Source organism: Cervus canadensis, chromosome X, assembly GCF_019320065.1.
Source record: "Cervus canadensis isolate Bull #8, Minnesota chromosome X, ASM1932006v1, whole genome shotgun sequence".
NCBI classification, from domain to species: Eukaryota; Metazoa; Chordata; class Mammalia; order Artiodactyla; family Cervidae; genus Cervus; species Cervus canadensis.
Window position 1 is genome coordinate 22,698,763 of NC_057419.1, and position 21,769 is coordinate 22,720,531.

Here is a 21,769-nt window from a genome sequence, read left to right on the forward strand (position 1 = left end):
AACCCAGAAATAAACCCAAGCACCTATGGTAAATTAACCTATGACAAAGGAGGCAAGAAATACAATGCAGAAAAGACAGTCTCTTCAATAAATGGTGCTGGGAAAATTGGACAGCTACATGTGAAAGGAAATTAGAACATTCTCTAACACCATACACAAAAATAAACTAAAAATGGATCAAAGACCTAAATGTAAGGCCAGACTCTATAAAACTCTTAGAGGAAAACACAGGCAGAACACACTTTGACATACATTGCAGCAATTTTTTTGGATCCACCTTCCAGAGTAATGAAAATAAAAACAAAAATAAACAAATGGGGCTTACTTAAACTCAAAAGCTCCCGCACAGCAAAGGAAATCATAAACACAACAAAAAGACAACCCACAGAATGAGAGAAAATATTTGCAAACAAAGTGACCAACAAGTGATTAATCTCCAAAATACACAAATAGCTCGTGTAACTCTATGTCAAAAACATAAACAACCCAATCAAAAAAAAAAAAATGGACAGAAGATCTAAGTAGACATTTCTCCAAAGAAGACATACAGATGGCCAAAACGCACATGAAAAGATGCTCAACATCATTAATCAGAGAAATGCAAATCAAAACTACAATGAGATATCATTTCTCACTGGTCAGAAAGGCCATCATCAAAAAAAATCTACCAACACTAAATGCTGGAGAGGGTATGGAGAAAAGGGAACCCTCTTACACCCTCACTGTTGGTGAGGATGTAAACTGGTACAGCTACTATGGAGAACAGTATGGAAGTTTCTTAAAATACTAAAAATAGAACTACCATATATGACCCAGCAATCCCACTCCTGGGCATATATCCAGAGAAAACCATAATTCAAAAAGATACACGCACACCAATGTTTACTGCAGCATTGTTTACAATAGTCAAGCCATGAAAGCAATCTAAATGTCCATTGACAGACTAATGGATAAAGATGATGTGGTACATATGTATAACAGAATATTACCTGGCCATAAAAAAGAACAAAGTAATGTCATTTGCAGCGATATGGATGGACCTAGAGATGATCATACTAAGTGAAGTAAGTCAGACAAAGACAAATATCATATGTTATCACTCATTTGTGGAATCTAATTTTTAAAAAAATGATACAAGTGAATTTATTTACAAAACAGAGCAAGACTTACAGATATTAAAAATAATCTTATAGTTACCAAAGGGGAAATTTCAGTGAGAGATAAATCAGAAGCTTGGGATTAACATACACATACCACTATATATGACAGATATCCAACAAAGACTACTGTCTAGCACAGGGAACTCTACTCAATATTCTCTGATGACATATGAGAAAAGAATCAGAAAAAGAATGGATAATTCAATCACTTTGCTGTACAACTGAACCTAACACAACATTGTAAATCAACTATACTTCAATAATTATTTTTTTTAAAAAGGACAGACTGATACCGCCACTGACAAAAAAATTCCAAGTAACTCATGTTCAATTGGAAAAACATGTCAAACCCAAAGGTGACATTTGCCTGACATTTTTCAGTTGGCCCAACTGAGTGAGTTTACTTGGAAAAGTTCTACCACAATATTTGACCAGTTTATTTTTAGAACTTTTAAACACTGAGTTAGCAGATTTATAAATGACAAATAGGATAAAACATCAGATTGGAATTCTTTATTATGTATGCAGAATTGAGTTTTTTCCCCTAAAGTATGTTAGTTGCTCAGTCATGTCCAACTCTTTGCAATCCCATGGGCTATAGCCTGCCAGGCTCCTCCATCCATGGGATTTTCCATGCAAGAATACTAGAGTGGGTTGCCATTTCCAAGAGACTATAAATTACCTAAAAGCTTTAATCATCAGAGTGGTCACTTGCTTTGCTATTTACAAAACACTGTCATAGACATCTGCATTGAATTTCAGAACTAGCCCATGAGGCAGGCTTGGTACCTGACTCTACTTTGTAGGTGGGAAAATGAGGCAGAAAGAGTAACAGAATCACCCAAGGTCACACAGCAAGGGCACAGCACTCAGGGCTCCAAACAAGCCAAATCTTGTGCTCCCCAGGGCCCAAGTGAGGCTTACAACTTCCTAGACTCACTTTCTGAAACTGAGTCACTGGGGAGGTGGGGCAAAACAGCTTATCAATCTAGGGCAAACAGTTTAGATAGCATCACCGACTCAATGGACATGAATCTGAGTAAACTCCAGGAGATAGTGAAGGACAGGGAAGCCTAATGTACTGTAGTCCACGGGGTTGCAAAGCGTCAGACATGACTTAGTGACTGAATAACAACAAAAAGCAAACAGATCACAGAAAAAAAGAGGTCAAATTCAGATTTTCGTTGACAAATGCACCCTATGCTCCAATTACCTTTAGTTCCCCTGATGCAGGCCAATCTCAGAGGAAAAGCCTATACAGAATAAATCTTCTTCCTTGATCATGGAACACACACACACACACACACAACCTCTATACATCTTGGCTTAATAAACTTTAAGAAGTGATACCCCATCAGGGACTTCAAACAGCCAAGGCTTCCATTAAAACCTACTCTTAGCAGGAAAGTGTCTGAATTTCAAAGCTAAGTGCCCTTCCAACAATTTAAGAATCAATTTTAATGATCTCACTACATGTTTACATGAAATAAGAAAATGAATGATGTAGAGGATTTTAGTTTACTAAAAATTTTTGAATATTAGTGAAATGCCTTAAAAGGAATAAGTAAAACTATAAATTTTCTACTGTGGTTTAAAAGTATACTTTCAAAGCGAAGTATTAGTCAGTACAATGGTAAGACAGCAAATGATTTACCATATAGTAAGGTTGTACTGGCTCATGCCAGGCTTTAAATACATTCTAGGTTATCTATAAGCTTATCTCCCAGCAGAAAATAGGATATGATGAATATTCAAGTTAAGGTTGGCTGTGCCAAAATGAAAACAACTAGATTTCAGAATAATATTTCTGCCAAAGACATTTAAAAAAACTGATCGGATTTATGGCAACACTGGTCATCTAAAAACTACCTAAAAAACAACAGCGCCCATATTCACTGGATAGGAGGCACCCCCACTAATCCCAGACAGAATTTAGACCTAATTTTATCCACTGCTGCTCAATACCAACATATTTGAGGGCAGGTCAATGGAAAGAATGTTGTGAAGTGTCATTTAAATCCAATTTTCCTATCTCATATGGAGGAGACAGTCTACCAGTTCAGGGTCAGGAAGTCAACAAATCCTAACCAAGTGCCACATGGGATGGGTACTAGTTGCTTGGAATATTAAGTTTCAACTGGGAGTGTGGGGTGGGAAAGAGGGAGGATATCCGTAACCTATATCTTGTCCCCTGTATTTTGCTTTCTAGTATCTTTTTGGTAAAAATGACCAAAAAAATAAGTCATTTTTGTATTTTATAGGTATGATTGAGATATGTCCATTTACCAGTTTTTTTCTTTTTTTTTTTCATTTATTTTTATTAGTTGGAGGCTAACCACTTTACAATATTGTAGTGGCTTTTGCCATACATTGACATGAATCAGTCATGGATTTACCTGTGTTCCCTATCCTGATCCCCCCTCCCACCCAGTTTTTTTCAAAGAAAGACGCCATATATAAGCAAACTATGCTTACTCACAGAGTTGAATGGAGTCATTGGGCTGAAGTTCAGACCACTTGCAGTGAAATATTTATAATATCAAGTGTAGCATGAATTAAGCCACACATATGTTGCTCTTCCAACTAACAAGGCAAAAAAAATGTGCAGCTTTATACTGCAAGCTAGGGTGCATTCATCACTTCAGATGGTAACAATATCCTGTGATTTCACGCTTCACAGTTTTGACTTTGGGTTCCCTTTGAAAACACTACCTCATACTCTCATTTTTAGCAGCTTCCTTCAACTCTTTTATAAAGGAATCTGCTTTGACATGACTCTCTTTGGCAGATTTTTTGGCAACCTATTTCTTAAAATCTTTTCTGACCAGCAGCTAATGACCTCGTCGTCTAAAAGGTCTATGTCACACATTACTTTCAAGATGTGGGCAGTTTTAGAGATGAGCAGAGCTTGATGTACTGCTACGGCACCCTGCAAACTGCCAAAAGGGTACTGCTGAGCTTTTCTGTTAGAGTGGCAAAATTGCAGGAATTTCCTTAATTTGTTCTTGAATCGCCTCCTTAAAATGACCACCAGTCAACACAAGAGGACCCTTGACTTCTACATCAACCTCGACCATAATACCCTCTTTATTTTTAACAAAATAAACTGCTCCTTCAAGGTCATCGCTAGGTGCCAAGACTTTTGCTGATTTGTCCCCCATTCTGTGTTCTAAGCTTCCCAAGTGGTGTCCAACCACCACAGTCTGTGGAGGGCAACTGACTTCATTTCATGGTGGTGATGGTGACTCACTGCTAGATATGGGGCCATTTTCTTTCTTTTAATCCCTTCTAATTTCCTTTTCTCCATGTACCAATTTCCTTTTTCTTAGGTGGTTCTCTGAAAAGAAATATGCAGAGCTTATGATCCTCATCAAGCATACCTTACTAGCCAGAAGCTTTACAAAAATTACTTAGCAAGAACAAGTATTTTGGATGCGAGATTTTTATTCTCAGGACAGAGAACACATTTTTTTTGAATGAACCCATCCAACAAGTCTTGAAACTTTGGCCTTGTGAGGTCCAACTGACAATCCAACAGTCATTCCAAACATCCAGATGGACTTTGCTTCCAGCTCACAACCAATGTATTTGGAGGGCTACACTGAAGGCCAATCAAGCACCTTTATCATGTAAACCATTTCATTTTGTTTCATTTATTCTACTTCTTTTGCACCCCCCCCCCCACTCCAACCTTTAGTCACACAGAGTATCAGGTATGGACAGAACTGGTCTGATAAAATGCAGTTGGCACTGAGGCTACTTTTACTTATTGGTAAAATGCAGTTGGCACTGAGGCTACTTATTTACTTATTGGGATACAGAGATATTTTATCATATTCTGGTTACTATTGCCCATGAAAAAAATCATTTCAAAATTTAATGGTACAAGTCTGAGTTCTGGCTCCAAGATGGAATAAATACATTCCACTCTGTCTCTCCGCGAAGGCAGCTACAAAAACTAGACAGAATGGATGGAACAGCTATTTCAGGAGTGTGACGAGTAAGTGGAAGCAAGCAGACTGGAGATGACGACCAGGTTTGAGTGCCACCAAGTCAACAGCAAGGTCCCCTGGTTTCCCCCAGCCTGGCCTAAAGGCAGCATGAATCCAGAACCAGGTGCTAAATGCAGACACAAATAGCACCAGGAGAAACCATCTTAAAAAAAAAAAAAAGGCAGGCGAGGAGGCTCCTAATGCTCAGAGAGTGAGGGAAATTCTCTACTGTTTCCTTTGTCCCCCTGTAGCCCCAGGTCCCTTGCAATCCTGCAGTGGTGATAGCAGAGACAGTCAGTGGCAAAGGGGGCCTTCAGATGTTGGGAACTGAGAGAGGGCCATCCTGTGCTTTCACTGAAGGAGTGGTGGTCCCAAGGGAGGTGCTGGTTGTGACTCTTCACTGGTTTTTTCTCCTTCTGAACTCCTGGCCCAGACATGGGCCCAGTTGTAGGAAGTGTGAGGCTGAGTGGAGTAACCGGCCATAGGACTGAAAAGGGAAGCCTCAGTAAACCAGAGCACAATGCTGACAGGACTAACAAGGCCTGGGAATCCTATCTGACACCACAACTGAAATGGAACTTGGCAGCTTAAACCAGCTAGGCCAACTGTCTGCTAAAGCAAAAATATCAACACACTCCATAGGATATAAACAAGGGCCAGAATCTCCTAACATAATATTCAAAATGCTCCAGAGAGAAACCTGTTGCTCGGCATTCAAAGATGCAGGAAAGTTTCAACTCACACGGGAAAAGACCAAAAACAGACTCCACTGACAAGATGGTATCACTAGACATCAGAATGATTTCACAATGACTTTAAAGAAGTTATTATAGAAATTGTCCAAGAAGTGAGGGCAAACACTCCTGAAAAGAATGGAAAAAATAGAAAGTCTCAACAACTAAAGAACTGAATGGAAATTTTAGGAATGAAAATTTTAATAAGCAAAAGAAAAAACTCACTAGATTGGCTCACAAGAAGAATGGAGGTGACAGAGGGTCAGTAAACTTAAGATGGATCAATAGAAATGATACAATCTAAACAAGAGACAAAAGACAAAGGGTTGAGGCCCCAATAGAGAAAGATCTCCTAGAAATTAAGACCCTCTCCCAAAGGTCCATAAACCAATAGGAAAAAGTGGGGAGAGTGATGAAGAGGCAGCTCTCAGAAAAAGAGGGAAATATGCTCAACTTTGCTCAGAATAAGAGAAATACAGACTAAAACTAATTGACCCAGGGAAGCAAAAGCAGCAGCTTATTTCCTCTTCACTTGTTTGGTCTTGCTGCTTGTTTCTCTGTCTTTTCATTTTGTTTAATTTACTGTGTTTGGGGTCTCCTTTCTGCAGGCTTGCATGTCATAATTCCTCTTAATTGTGGAGGCTGCCCCCATGGTCGGGAATTTGCTGTGTAACACAGGGAGCTCAAACCCGGTGCTCTGTGACTACCTAGAGGGATGGGAAGTGGGAGGGAGGTTCAAGAAGAGGGGACATATGTACACCTATGGCTGATTCATGTTGATGTACGGCAGAGACCAACACAATATTGTAGCAATTGTCCTCCAATTAAAAATAAATTAAAAACCAAAAACTAATTGATTTATCTCTTAACCATCAGGAGTCTAAAACATTGGCAACCTGGTTTGTTAGTGAGGCTATAAAGAAAGACAATGGCAGAACCCACAGATGGGAATCTGACACTATTTACCAAAATTATAGGTGCATTTATTCTTTAATTCACAAATACCTTTTAGCTACCCAATCACAAATATGCCCATACATGTATTAAATGGCCCACGTGTGAAGTTATTCATTGCAGCTTAGTAGCAAAAACTATACATTCAAGTGTCCCTTAAAAAGGGTACTGATAAACAATATATCCACCCAATGAAGTACTATTCAGCTATAAAAAAGAATAAGGGAGATTCCCACATTCTGATTTGGAAAGGTATCCAGGCTAAGCTGTTAATTTAAAAAAGCAAGGTGTAGACCAGTGTGTTTGGTCTGGTACCTTTTGAGTAAGAAAGGGAGAATAAGAATGCATGGTCATATGTGCTTATGTTGACACAGCAGAAGTGCCCAAACTTCTGTAAAGGGTCAGATAATAAATATTTTTGACTTTGTGGACTATACAGTCTCCACCATTGCAGCCCCAAAGTGGCACAGATGGATGGATATGTTCCAATAAAACTGTACTTACAAAATAAAGGCAGCTTGCTTGCAGGTTGCAACTTGCTGACAACTAACATAAAGAAACTCCAAGGATAAATAAGAAACTAAAAAAACTTAGAGGAAACAGCGTAGATGGGATAAAAATACATAAGTTGGACTCCAAAATTAAAAACTCATGGTGTTAAAGAATAGCATCAAGAAAGTTCAAAGATAAACCACAGATGGGAGAAAATATCTGCAAATCATGTATCTGACAAGGGATTTGTCTCCAGATTAAATAAAGGAATTTTTACAGCTCAATAGCAAGATGACAGATAACTCAAGTGAAAAAAATGACAAAGGACCTGAACAGACATTTCCACAAAGATACTGTTGTTGAGTCGCCAGGTTGTGCCCAGCTCTTTGCGACCCCATGGACTGTAGCCCTCCAGCCTCCTCAGTACGTGGGATTTCCCAGGCAAGAATCTTTCTTCCCTGGTGGCTCAGACAGTAAAGAATCTGCCTACAATGAGAGAGACCTAGATTCAATCCCTGGGTCGGGAAGATCCCCTGCAGAAGAAAATGGCAACCCACTCCAGTATTCTTACCTGGAGAATCCCATGGACAGAAAAGTCTGGTGGGCTACAGTCCATGTGATTGCATAGAGTTGGACATGACTGAGTGACTAACACTTTCAGGCAAGAAAACTGGGGTGGGTTGCCATTTCTTTCTCCAGGGAATCTTCCTGACCCAGGGATCGAACCCATGTCTCTTGCATTGGCAGGCAGGTTCTTTAGCACTGAGCCACCAGGGAAGCCCAAAGAAGTTACACAAATGGCCAATAAACACATGAAAAGGCATTTGACATCCTTAGTCATCAGGGAAATGGAAATCAAAATCAAAATGACGTAACACTTCAACCTACTAGGATGGCTGTAATTTTAAAAAGAAATAAAGTTACAATTGTTGGTAAGGATGTGGTAAAATTGGGATGCTCATACATCACTGATGGGAATGTCAAATGGCATACCTGCTTTGGAAAAGATTTTTGGAAAGGCGTTCCTCAAAAGGTTAATGGATGCAATCCAAATGCCCATCAATGGATGGATAAACAAAATGTGGTTTATCCATACAGCAGAACATTCAGTTCAGTCGCTCAGTCGTATCCGACTCTTTGTGACCCCATGAATCGCAGCACACCAGGTCTCCCTGTCCGTCACCAACTGCCGGAGTTTACCCAAACTCATGTCCATCGAGTTGGTGATGCCATCCAGCCATTTCATCCTCTGTCGTCCCCTTCTCCTCCCGCTCCCAATCCCTCCCAGCATCAGGGTCTTTTCCAATGAGTCAACTCTTCCAACGAGGTGGCCAAAGCAGATTACTCAGCCTTAAAAAGGAAGGAAATTCTGATACATGCCATAACATGGATGAACCTTGAGGACACTATGTTAAATGAAAAAAGCCAGCCCCCCCCCCACAAAACCCTGTACCATTCCACTCACATAAGGCATCGAGAGTATCAAACTCAGAGACAGAAAGTAGAATGGTGGTTACTAGTAACTGGGGAAAGGGCAGATTGGGGAATCATGGTTTAATGGGTACAGTGTTTCAGTTTCATAAGGTGAAAAAGCTCAGGAGATTGGTTACACAACAATATGAATGTACTTAATACTACTAAATGATACACTGAGAAATGATTAAGATGGTCAACTTTATGATGTGTTTCTTTATCACAATAAAAAACTTTTTAAAAGAACATTAGAGTTAACCATATGACCCAGAAATCCCATTGCTAGATATATACCCAAAAGTGAAGTTGCTCAGTCGTGTCCGACTCTTTGTGACCCCATGGACAGTAGCCTACCAGGCTCCGCTGTCCATGGGATTTTCCAGGCAAGAATACTGGAGTGGGTTGCCATTTCCTTCTCCAGGGGATCTTCCCAACCCAGGGATCAAACTCAGGTCTCCTGCATTGAAGACAGACGCTTTACCCTCTGAGCCACCAGGGAAGCCCAAGAGAAATTCAAACATATGTCCACACAGTAACTTGTAGCATTATTTACAATAGCCAAAACTGGAAACAGCCCCAACATCCATTAACTGAAAAATGGGAAAATACAACATGGTATAGCCACAGGACAGTAATAAAAAAAAATGATGAAGTGCTGATTTATGCTACAACATGGATGAATCTTGAAGATGCATTAAGTGAAAGAAGACAGTCACCAAAAACTCAGTATTATATGATTTCATTTGTATGAATAAACAAACCTATAGAGACAGTTATTATTCCTGGCCAGGCAGGAAAACAGAAGTTATCATACCCTGAGCTGCTGCTGGCATTCACTTTTCCGATCCAGGTACTGGGTTGGTAACCCAGTTACCAAACAGTTAGTGAAAACTCATAGAACAGTGCACAGGGTTGTGCCCTTTTCCGTATAGATTCTACACCTCAACTGAAAGTAAAAATCAAGAGCGCTTCACTAAGTAGGGCTTTGAGCCTTCTCCTCACCTCCATTCTGGAGCACAGGACAAGGAATAGAGTTAGGATGGAATTTACAACCTCGAAACTTAGGGGAAAAATTTATTTTTTTCCCAACTGCAGAAGTGTAACAGGACCCTACAATGTGATTATTGTCCAAACGATTTGAGTCTCCAGTCTTTATTATTTCAATATACACACTTCCTTACATACTGAGGTTCTGATGTGTTTATTGCTGGGAGCAAGAAGGCAAAGACATGTGGGACTGACATTCACTGAGCACTTACTAAGTTCAGGGCACTCTGCTTGAATCTCTACGTACAGTTTTTTAATGCAGCTCAGAGATGTTAAGTAAATTATCCAAGGTCACACAGCCTATAAATGACAAGCCAGAAATGAAAACCTGATCCGTAAAGCCAATGTTCTTTGCCCTCTGCCACTCACATTGCTGGGCACAGTGGAACACAATGATGGAACATATGTTAGCAAAGTTTCATCATTGATCTGTTTTGTCAGTTTTTACTCCAGAAGTCAGAAACGCAATTTGCCTAAAGGACAACCTGCCTTTCATATACGTTCCTCGATGGTGAGATGAAAGGGAGGCAGCCATGGTTCTGCCAACTAGACTCAAAGTGCCTGGAGTACTCCTCCTGGGCAAGTCCCATCTCCCAGATGTTTGAATCAAGGTATCAGGATGGGTCTATCCAGGTCACTTGTGTCAAACTTCATTTGAGATGAATCACAGCCCTCAATGTAAAAGCTCAAACTATAAAGCTTTTAAAAGAACACAAAGAAGAGTAGCTCCAAGACCGCAACCTGGAAATAGGCCAAGATTTCTTAGAGAGGACACAGAAGGCAACCTTAACAGACAAAGATCCTCAATTACATTTAACCCAAACTAAAATTTGCTGCTCATCCAATATCACAAGTAGATGAATAAGCAAGTCACAGTATGAGACCAAATGTTCAGAAAATAAACTGACAAAACACTTGAATTTGGAACACATAAAGAACTTTTATAATCCAATAATAAGATGACAATGCAATTAAATCAGTAAATGAGGACTTCCCTGCTGGCTGAGTGGTTAAGATGGCAGGCTCCCAGTGTGGGGATGGGGTGGGCAGTGGGATGGTGGTAAATGGCCTCAACAGACACCTTACAAAGGAAGGTATCTGCATGGCCAAACAGCACATGAAAAGGTGTTCAACATCACTGATTGTCAAGGAAAGGTGACTTAAAACCACAATGAGAAACTACCACATCCCCCAACTAGCAGGGCCAAAATAGAAAAGCTCACTAGCACAAAGTGTTGTGAGCCACCACAACTCTGGTGGCCTCTGGTGCACGAAGCCACCAGAACCCCTGTGCACTGGTGCTAAGAATATAAAATGGTACCACTTTGAAACAAAGTTTGGAAGTTTCTTATACCTACACTTTGATCTGGAATCTGGGGCTTCCCTGGGGCTTCCCTGGTGGCTCAGATGGTAAAGAATCTGCCTGCAATACAAGAGACTTGGGTTTGATCCCTGGGTTGGGAAGATCCCCTGAAGGAGGAAATGGCAACCTACTCCAGTATTCTTGCCTGGACAATCCCATGGACAGAGGAGCCTGGTGGGCTACAGTCCATAGGGTTGCAAAGAGTCAGACAAGATTTAGCAACTAAACAACAAGATAAAACAACAACCCTTTGATCCAGCCATTCCACTCCTAGGTATTTACCCCAAAGTAGTGACAACATTTGCCATCAAGAAGACCTATATACAAATGTCCACGGCAGCTTTATTTCACAAACTGGGAACAACCCAAATGTCCTTCAACAGGAGAATGGCTAAACCAATATTCATGCAGTGGAATAGCATTTGGCATTCTAAAGGAACAAACTACTGATAACATGCAACAGTACAGATGGACAGATTGCAAAAATGTCATGCTGAGTAAAGGAAGTCAGATACCAAAGAGTACACACTGTCTCGATCCATTTAACAAAACTCTAGAAAAGGCAGTTTAGTCGCTAAGTCATGTCCAACTCTTGCGACCCCATGGACTGTAGCCTCCCTGGCTTCTCTGTCCATAGGATTCTCCAGGCAAGAACACTGGAGTGGGTTGCCATTTCCTTCTCCACTAGAAAAGGCAAATCTAATCGAAAGTGACAGCATAACAGTCATTACCTGGGGCCACAATTGGGAGTGGAGAGGGGAATGAATGGGAGGGGATATAAGGGAACTCTCTGGGCAAATGTAAACTATATTGTGAGAGGCTTTGGTTACCTGGGTTTAGTCATTTCTCAAAGTTGTACAACTAAGATTTGTGCCTTACAATGTATATACATTCTATACTAAAAATGTTTAAAAGTGCAATCAAGTAAGGGGCGAGGAGTGGGTCGAGGTCAAGAAGAAATAAAGATGGCAGAATGTTAATAACTGTTGAAGCTGGGTAATGTACATCCTTGAAATTTACCATAATTGAAAACACTGAAGAGAAGAAAAATATCTTCTATGTTGAATACTCCTGCTTACCCCTCCACTACCGTGTCCAATTCTACCTCCCCCTTGGGCTGCTCTCTCGCAGACCCCAACTCCTGAGTGAACTCTGCTTCTTGCCAAGGGCCACAGCTCGACTCCTGTCTGCTCTCCAACTCTCCACCACCAGCCAAGCCCCAGTAACCACCAGGCATTTCTGCCAAGCCCTGTCACACCCAAGAGCTCAAAACCTGTTCAAGGGACTGGGAAACAAGAAGTTTTCCAGCTTGCTTTGCAGTTCAGTCATCTCCCACCTGTACTATCTGCCCAAGATTTGCATGGCACCTCTCTCAAAGCCTAATACTTAGGAGGCTTTAAAAGGTAGTTTATGGCTTGTATTCCAAAAACATGTAAATTGACTACTGGGGATCGAAAATGTGTTTTCCCTTGTAACAAATAATATACAGCCAATAACACAGCAGGCCAGCCCACAAATATCCATCTACCCACTGCACGTACTCCAGGCTCCCACAGCAATGCCTCAGTTCAATGCTATAGGTGTGACGCTTTTCATCAGCCAGCTCACATGACTAGGAGTTGGGGAAAGTTCCAGGTTCAATGCTGAGTCAGTAGCAGTAAAAGTGATTCAAAAGGAAGGAGGGTCAGCGAAGGGCCCCCATGGGCAAGCCAGCAGCCAAGTCCAGTAGAGGACAGTTGAGGCCCGGCTAGGGGCTTGTGAGCTCTGTTCCCTGGACATACAATCATTGCTGCCTGAGCCAGTCAGGAGGGAGGGAGAGTGGAAAAAGGCTTCTGACTCACAATGCATCTTTAATCTCCTACTGCACTTTCTTAAAATAAAATCACATTTATGTCACAGAAAATAAACATTATAGAAAATGTAGACCAACAACAAGAATTAGTATTCACAGCACACAATCCAAACCACTGTTTCCAGTCCAGTGTGTCCAGAGTTCTTCCAGTCTCTTCTATTTCATAGGTACCACCCAGGAGAGAGATTCAGACCCAGCAATGTGTCATTAGGATATCTCTTATTTTTTAACAAAATCACAACCGCACTGTATCCAGGCTTGGCCACCATTTTCAACCTGGTTTCTACAAGGAGTTACATTGACTCCTTTTGGGAGTCCCTGACAAATTTTGCTTCATCTCCACAGGAGAAACCAAGTGTCATCTGAGTCTGCTGAGACTTAGTCTAAAAAGGAACTGGATGGATAATCCTAGGAAAGAGTCACAAAGAAAACTGCATCTGGTTCCCTGTCACTGAAGAGTTCACTGTCAGACAGAACATCTAACATTAAATCAGTAATTATGTAAACCACAATTGTGTTACTTGCTAAGAAACAAAACCACAGTGTGCACACAATGAACAGACAGGGAGAGAAGTCCATGAAGGCTTCTCTGAAGACCTGAGATGTGAAGGCTGAATGGGTTTGGGACAGAGGAGGGCTGCCAGGATACAGTGGCTTCTAAGCAGATGACATGGACTGGAATCCACCAAGACTGGCCCAAACTTGAAAGATCAGTTACAAAGCTGTTGACAGTAACTTGAATGAGAGAAGCCAATGCTTGGACCAAGCTTGGTGGCAGGCAGAGAGAAGTAAAGCAGGTCTGAGACCCATTTGGAAGCAATAGGTTGGATTTGGCAATGAGGGACAGGGTAGAGTCGAGACTGATTCCTAGATTTCTGACTTGAACTGCTAAATTGATGATTTCATGCCCTTACATTCTGCTGGAAATAGATGTGGCCAGTCTCCTGGGCAGGTACAGATGACACGCATTCTAGAAAAAAACACTGCCATGTATCCTAGAGGACTGCCTTCCTTTGAACTTTGTGCATTTTCCAGAATAGTGAGGAAAGAGAGTGTACCAAATTCTTAGAAGTATTAAGACATATGTAAGTCTCTTTCTCAAGCAGGAGCCAACGCACCTGTGGATTAAAGTTAGCCGAGAAACATGCAGGCATTTCTAGCAGAATGCACAGCAAGCTATCTGAGTCAGGAGGAGCTAGGTTATGCTGCTACCTCAGACAAATCCCCCACATTTCAGGGCCTTAACTACCATCCTGAACACACAGCCTTCAAGTCTGTCCTGACAGAGGCAAAGAGAAACAGTGGTGGGGTATCATCTGACTCGGTTGCTTTCAAAGTGACACTTATTGATGCTGCTCACATTCCACTGGCCAGCGCTCATCACAAGAAGCCCAGCTAACTGCAGGGAAGACCAGGCAATGTGGAAACATCTATGGAGGCCTGGTGGGCACACTCCATGCTACACAACATCAAGCTAATGAAGCATTTATGAACAACATCATGGAAGGTGAAGCAAGACACAACCCACATGAAGGGGAGTGAATGGAACTAGAGCTGGCCTTATTTTAAACCATTTTATGTTCTTTTTTGTTGCAAAAATTTCAATGTTACTGTTAGATACAAACTAACAGAATCACTACAGTATCATTTAATCAGAAGGAAAAAATAACCTATTCTCCAAAACCAGTGAAACCAGGAAGCTAGAATGTCTCCTCCCATTGCTGGCATGAACCTGATGGTCCAAGTATTTACATTCTATTTTCAAGGTCCACAGCAGCACAGTTAGGGGCCCATGACTGGCATATATTATTACCAGTGACAATCCATTACATGAGATGATATATGGCTTGGCTTTCTCTTGGAAAGGCATGCCCTAGGAGACAACTTTCTAGCTGTTGGGCTATATTTTCATAATCCAAGTGGCACTCTCTTATCACTGTAAAAACCACCCCAAGTCTTAGGAACCTAACTAAATAAAAGCTTCTCTCTCGCTTATGGAAAATCCAAAAGTGGATGTTCCTGGTCCAACAGCTATCCTCAAAAGAGTGGTTCAGGGATCCAAGTACCTTCCATCTCGTGCCCCTGTCATCTTCTACAGTCAGCCTCCAAGGTCCCCATGGAGACCACAGAAAGGGATGAGAAAGTATGTGAAGATCTACATATAAGCCACGCCTTGACCCAAAGTGACCGACATCACTAATACTCGCATTTCATTGGCCAAAGCTAGTTTTATACACCCCACAATAGACTCAATGGGTGCTGGAAAACATAGTCCCCACTTCCCAGCAACAATGAGCAAAATCAATCTCCTGACCCCCCGGCTAGTTCTGCCATAGGAAACTTCGTATCCTCCAAATGACTCTTGCCAGAACAAGGGAATCATCAAAGTCAAATAACTAACTGGGGAACTGATGTCTTGGTCTTTGAATCAATGTCCAGGGAATGCAATGATTTCCTGCCACAGGTGGCAATACTGCTCCACGTTTAAAACCACTGTGAACATTGCTGAAGAAAAAAAAAATCAAAAGCGGGGCCCCTGAGTCAGGAAAGTAGCTTGCAAGTGGGGTTCAGAGTGGACAGAGGGTAGGCAGAGCCAGACACACCAGGAATGGGAAGCTCACCCAGTCCCTGGGCCTGAGCAAAGGGGCTGTTCTGTCATCTGAGCAGTTAATAGCTAACTCAAGACAGCTCCATTTCAGCATCTAGGTGGAGGTCCTTAGACTGGTCATTAACCAAACTAACTGGAGAGGGCACCTACATCAATAATACGGTACATTCCCAGGAGATACAGGTATTGTGCTCTGCTGGGCCAGAGCTCAGTATAAGAGTTCACACTATAAGTGTATTCAATGACAGCATTGTGGGAGAACAGTTTCCATGGTCGAAACATTTAGAAAACCTGAGACAGAGCAACCCAGGTTTCCTTTCTGCAGGATGTCTGAGTTTTTGATATGTTCACAAGCACTGAGGACCCCCAGGAGGGAGGTTGCTCGGTGCAAACATGCCCAACACACACAGTATGCTAGCCAAAGTCATGATCATGAATTCTGTTAAAGTATAGAAATGGGCACCTCAACTAAAGGCATCAAGGCATATCCAGAAGAGATTTCTCCTATAAAACAAGAAACCAGATATACTTTGCTCTCCAAATCCTAGAAATAATCGAGTGATGGATCCCCACTTGCTGAATTTGATAGTTTTACTGACCTTGAGACTCTCATCTTTGAGGATGGATAGTAAAAAACAAAACAAAAAAGGGTCCTTCTGTGGGTCAAAGGCACACAGAGATGACCACCACTTCTGTTAAGGTCAAAAGAATGTCCCTCAAAAAGTTAAACACAGAATTACCATATGGCCCAGCAATTTCATGTACAGGTATATACCCAAAAATGTGAAAGCAGAGACTTGAACAGAAATTTATCCACCTATGACAGCATCATTCACAGTAGCCTAAGACATCATGCTAACTGAAATAAGCCAGACACAGAAAAACAAATACTGTACGAGTCCATTCATACGAGGCATCCGGAGCAGCCAAATTCAGAGAGACAGACAGTAGGACAGGGGTTACCAGGGCCTGGGGGAGTGAGGAGTTGTGAGTTATTAAGGGGTACAGAGATTTTGTTCAGGATGATGAAGAAGTTCTGGAGATGGATAGTGGTGATAGCTGCATAGCTGGGCAACTGCGTTTAATGCTACAGAAATGCACGCTGAAAAATGGTTAAAATGGCAAATTTTATGTTACATACACTTTGCCATAATTAAAAAAACAAAAACAAAAGGCAATGTGGGTTTCCCTGGTGGCTCAGTGGTAAAGAATCTGCCTGTTAATGCAGGAGACGCGGGTTTGATCCCTGGTGCATGAAGAGCCTACATTCCGTGGAGCAACTAAGACGCCGAGCCACGCTATCTAGCCTGTGCTCTGAGTCCGGGAGCTGCAACAACTGAAGCTCGAGACCCGTGCTCTCCGCAACAAGAGAAGCCACCACAATGAGCAGTCCACGCACTGCAACTAGAGAGTAGCTCCTACTCGCCAAAACGAGAGAAAAGCACACAGCAACAAAGACCCAGCACAGCCAAAAATAAATAAAGAATTATTTTTAAAGCCAATGAGACGCTCCCCAGCCCTCGTGGCCTGCAGTGGTTCTCTCACAGCAGTGCCCACATGCGCCCTTGCAGGCTGATGGCTCTCCTGCAGCCCATCATATCACCCAGGCAAGGGTGACATATAAGCTCTGTTTTTGACCCACAAAGGATTACAGAAAACTGCACAAGGAGACGGGAAACATGATCCAAGCCAGCCTTGACTTGCTAAGACACAGGGGACGGGAAGTGCTTTAATTTCACATCTATGATCCCCCCAAACACACTTTAGGACAGTTCAGTAGTTCCCCTCTCCTACAAGCATTTTTCTAGAACAGCACCGTCTGATGGGACCTTCCTCAGGAAAATACTCTCCTCACTCTGTCTGTGGAGCACTCAAAATGTGGCAAATGCAAATGAGGAACTTTTATTTTATTGCATTTAAACTAACTTAAATGTAAAAAGCCATCTGTGGCTAGGGGCTAACATATCAGACAGCAACAAGGTTTTAGAAATTTTACAAAGAAGCCAAGTGACAGATTTGTATCTTTTTGGTGGAGACACCAAAATGTTGTATGAATGGCAGAGATTAGGAAGCCAGTGGAAGTTGGTGGTGGCGGGGTGAGGGGATGCATCTGTTTAAATCCATGAACCCATTTACTTGAGTTTTGTATACTGTTCGTCAAACCTATGAGAAGAACTTATTAGTTATGATGATGTATTGAAAAATAATTTATTCAAGACCAGGCCCAGGTCAACGAAAGGGGGTACCTAATTAAGCTGAAAATTCTAGGCAATCAGGATCCAGAACAAGAAAAGGTCATGTGCTCTTTGTGTGGCTCTGCAATTGAGAGCCCAAGATCTCTGCCTGAATAAACCATCACACCCAACCCGACAGAAGCAGTTCTGGTAGTAGATGAGGCTTGTTTTTTACACACACACCCACACACACACCACAGAGAAGCAAAGCCACTGCACGCCAATTTTCAGAGCACCAGCAGGCAGGAGGCTACAGTTGTGCCTAATGGTCAAAGGGACATTTAACCATTCAGAGAAGAGTCTGTTCAACTTCATTTTCAGAAGAAAATGAACAGAAGTTGAGAAAATCGAGTGGTTCCCAGTGAAGTGGGCTTCTGAACAGCTTTTCTAAAAAAGATGCTGTGCTGAAGTCAACTCCGAGTGGTCAGAAAAGTCAAGGGAGCATTTTCAAAGGGCCCAGCTGCCACTTGTTTGAACAAGCCTGCTACCCTGCCCCCCTTCCAGCTGGGGAGCATTTGCTCTGCAGAAAACAGACCCCAGCAAAGAATGGACGGTAATAAAGCTAGCTCACCACCTCATCAGCACAGGGTGGCCAGCGCCTTAAGGAGACTCTCCATTTCCCTTCTCAGGTGCTTTTGGGGTTAGGGCAGGCATGATGCTCCTGTCCGACTCGTGGAGAAACCAAGGCACAGGCTCCCAGGTAAACTACTGTCTCACATGCAATGTTTGTGAATGTCACCCAAGTGCCAGAGGCTTGTCACATAGCTTCTAAAGGTTAGGTAAGGAAAACAGCCAAGCAATAATCTGTTCTATACCTGAAGGAACTCGTGCCAACCACAAGTATGGATTTAAGGCTGGGTTCTTCTAGCACTTATTAGAGTGAGCTGAGGGTCCCATTCCAGCAATGGAGGAGATCCTGAAGCCAGGAACGCTTCAGAAAGAATAAAATACATCTGCCACACTGGTGGCACAGCACAGTTGTGATAAGCGTGCAAAAGAATACTGGGGGGAGGGGGGTACTTCCCTGGCTGTCCAGTCTTGAAGACTTCTCCTTCCAATGCAGAAGGTGCAGTGTTCAATCCCTGGTTGGGGAACTAAAAACCCCACATGCCTCGTGGCCAAAAAACCAAAACATAAAACAGAAACCATATTGTAATAAATTCAATAAAGACTGTACAAATGGTCGACAAAAAAAAAAATCTTAAAAAAAAAAAAAAAGAACACTGTGACATTTCCAAGAGATGCACCCCCACCCCTACTGTAACATCGATTTCCATTCTTGGCTGCAAAATGGAATCACCTGGGAAGCATTCAAGAATCCTGAGGCCTCAGGTTCTGCTGTCATTGGTCTGGGCAACAGAAGTTTTAAAAGCTCCCCTAGGCGATTCTAATGTGGAGCCCGGGTTGGGGCCCCTAAAAGGGAGAAAGTAAGAGTAGAACACCTAGTGGGGAGGGGGACTCGGCCTCGTCTGGGTCATAGGCTATTTCTTGGACCATCTGATGTTTAAGAAAACTGAAGAATAAAGAAATATAAATGTCAGGGGTCTCTGTTTTCTTATCTGTAAAAGGGTAACAATGCCCCCTACTCTCCCCTCCCCAAAAGGTAGGGCGGTACAGTCCGGGGGTGCTAGGATAGGGAGGGGCTGGTGCTATGGCAGCGCCAGTGCTAAGGAAAGTTGGGAGGAGTGGGGTGGGAGAGAAAGGGGGTCCCGCCTCACCTGCGTCGTAGAAGGCGTCGAGCACGGCCGTCTCCCCGAAGTCGAGCTCCCCGAAGGGTACGGAGGTGAGGTGGGCGCCCTCAGCCTCGCAGGCCCGCAGCAGGCACTGGCGCGCCCCCGCCTCGGGGCCGCCGGCCGCGCCGCCCTGGGGGCTCTCGCTGCGCACGTATACTGCCCGCAGAGCCCGCCGCGGCCCGCCCCCGCCCGCGCCCTCGCCCTCGCCTCCGACCCCCGCGCCCTCGGCCGCCCCCTCGGGCTCCGGCGGGCCCGGCGGCCCCGCCACGCCGTCGCCCACCGGCGGCAGCGGGCACTGTGGGGACTCGGCCGCCGCCCCGCCCGCCCCCGCCGGGGGCGCCCCGCCGCCGCTCTCCATGTGGCCGCCCGGCGCGCCCTTCCTGGTCCCACCTCGGCGCGAGTGGCCGGCGGCGGCGGCACCTGCTCCCGGGACGCGGGAAGGCAGTTGGGGGACCCAGCGCCCGCCGGTGGCCCCGCGACGGACAGGTGACGGCGGGGCCCCTGGGCCGCGCGCGGAAGCTCCAGCCCCGCAGCCCCCGAGCGCCCTTTGAAGGCTCGGGCGGGAGGCGGGGGCGGGGAACGTCAGGGCCAGCGGAGGGCGGGGGAGGGCTGGGAAGGGCGGCGGGGCAGGAGCCCGCCGGGCGCCCCCTGCCGCCTCCCCCGGGCAGCGCTCTGAGAAGGGCGGATTCACGAACTGCAGGATTCTGTTGTTTGTTGCCACCGCTTCAGCCTTCGGGGTCCCGATTTTTTTCCCTTGAAGCAATTTGAGGCTTTTCAAACAGACTAAAATAATCTCTTTCAAAGCGCCAGTTGGATGTCAATATTCAACTCCAAAGTAAATACAGAGCAGAATCGAGATGAGAAGATGCTTACTTAAAACACCTCTGATTTTGTACTCTGTCCCCAGTTGTCGAGAGCATGGCCCTTCTGAGCCCATGCCCTGGAGGCCGCTCGTCCTGACTCTCACTGTGGCCTTGACAAAAGCACCCTGATGCACCAGCATCAAATTCTGTTGGCCTGAAAAACAGACTCCAAGTAGCCTGCCTGCCAGATCTAAGAAATGCTGTGAACCCAAAGGGCTCTTTTCCTCTGGATCTTACCCACCTCACGATTTTAACCCCAAATATTAAAAAGTAATGAGCACTTCCCTGGCGGTCCTGTGGTTAGGAGTTTGCCTTCCAATGCAGGGGACGTGCATTGGAGCCAAGATCCCACATGCCTCGGACCGAAAAACCAAAACATAAAACAGAAGCAATGTTGTAAAACTCAGTAAAGACTTTAAAAATGATCTACATGGAAAAAAGATTAAAAAAAAAATAAAACAGTAGTAGGACCACTGCGGGTAGTACTTGTATTTAAAAGATAGGATGCACTGATGCTGTCATAAGCGTTTGGGGTTTGGGGTTTTCTTTTTTGATTTGTAATAAGTTGTTTTTTTTTTTTTTTTAAGTTTTTCTGATGTAGACTATTTCTAGTCTTCATTGAATTTGTTACAGTATTGCTTCTGTTTTATGTTTTGGCTGTGAGGCATGTGGGATCTTAGCTTGCCAACCAGGGATTGAACCTTGCACCTCCTGCACTGGAAGGTGAAGCCTTAACCACTGAACCACCAGGGAAATCCCTTAATAACAAGCTTTATTGAAATAAAATTCACAAACCATCCAATTAACCCATTTAAATGGTTTTTAGTTTGTTCTCAGAGTTGAGCAGCCATCACCATACTCAGTTTTAGAACATTTTCATCACACCCCCCAAAACCCAAGTACCCATTACCGGTCTCTCTCCACCTTCCCCAACACCCTTCAGCCCCAGGCAGCCACTAATCTACTTTCTGTCTCTGTAGATTTGGCTATTCTGGACATTTCACATAAATAGAGTCATACAACGTGTGGATAAAGCTTTTCATTTGCTTTGGGTGTATACCTAGGAATGGGATTTCTGAATCACATGGCAACTCCATGTCTAAGCTTTGGAGAAACTACCACTGCTTTTCAGTGTGGTTCATGGTTTTATATTTCCATCAGCAGTGGACAAGAGTGCCAACTTCTCCACACTCTCACCAATACTTGTTATTGTCTTTTTGATTACAGTCGTCCTACTGGAAATGAAGTGATAGCCCGCTGTGAT

The 21,769-nt window shown here is 43.5% G+C and overlaps 1 protein-coding gene across 1 annotated transcript in view; it reads right to left on the reverse strand.

Annotated features, from left to right (window-relative positions):
- The window catches only part of MAP3K15 (mitogen-activated protein kinase kinase kinase 15), a 137,494-nt gene extending 117,301 nt beyond the window's left edge, over positions 1-20,193 (reverse strand). The window contains exon 1 of the mRNA XM_043459288.1: positions 19,628-20,193. Within this exon, the coding sequence (XP_043315223.1) occupies positions 19,628-20,000 (373 nt within the window). The 5' untranslated portion in view covers positions 20,001-20,193. The remainder of the gene's footprint in view (positions 1-19,627) is intronic.
- Between the last annotated feature and the right edge of the window lie 1,576 nt (positions 20,194-21,769).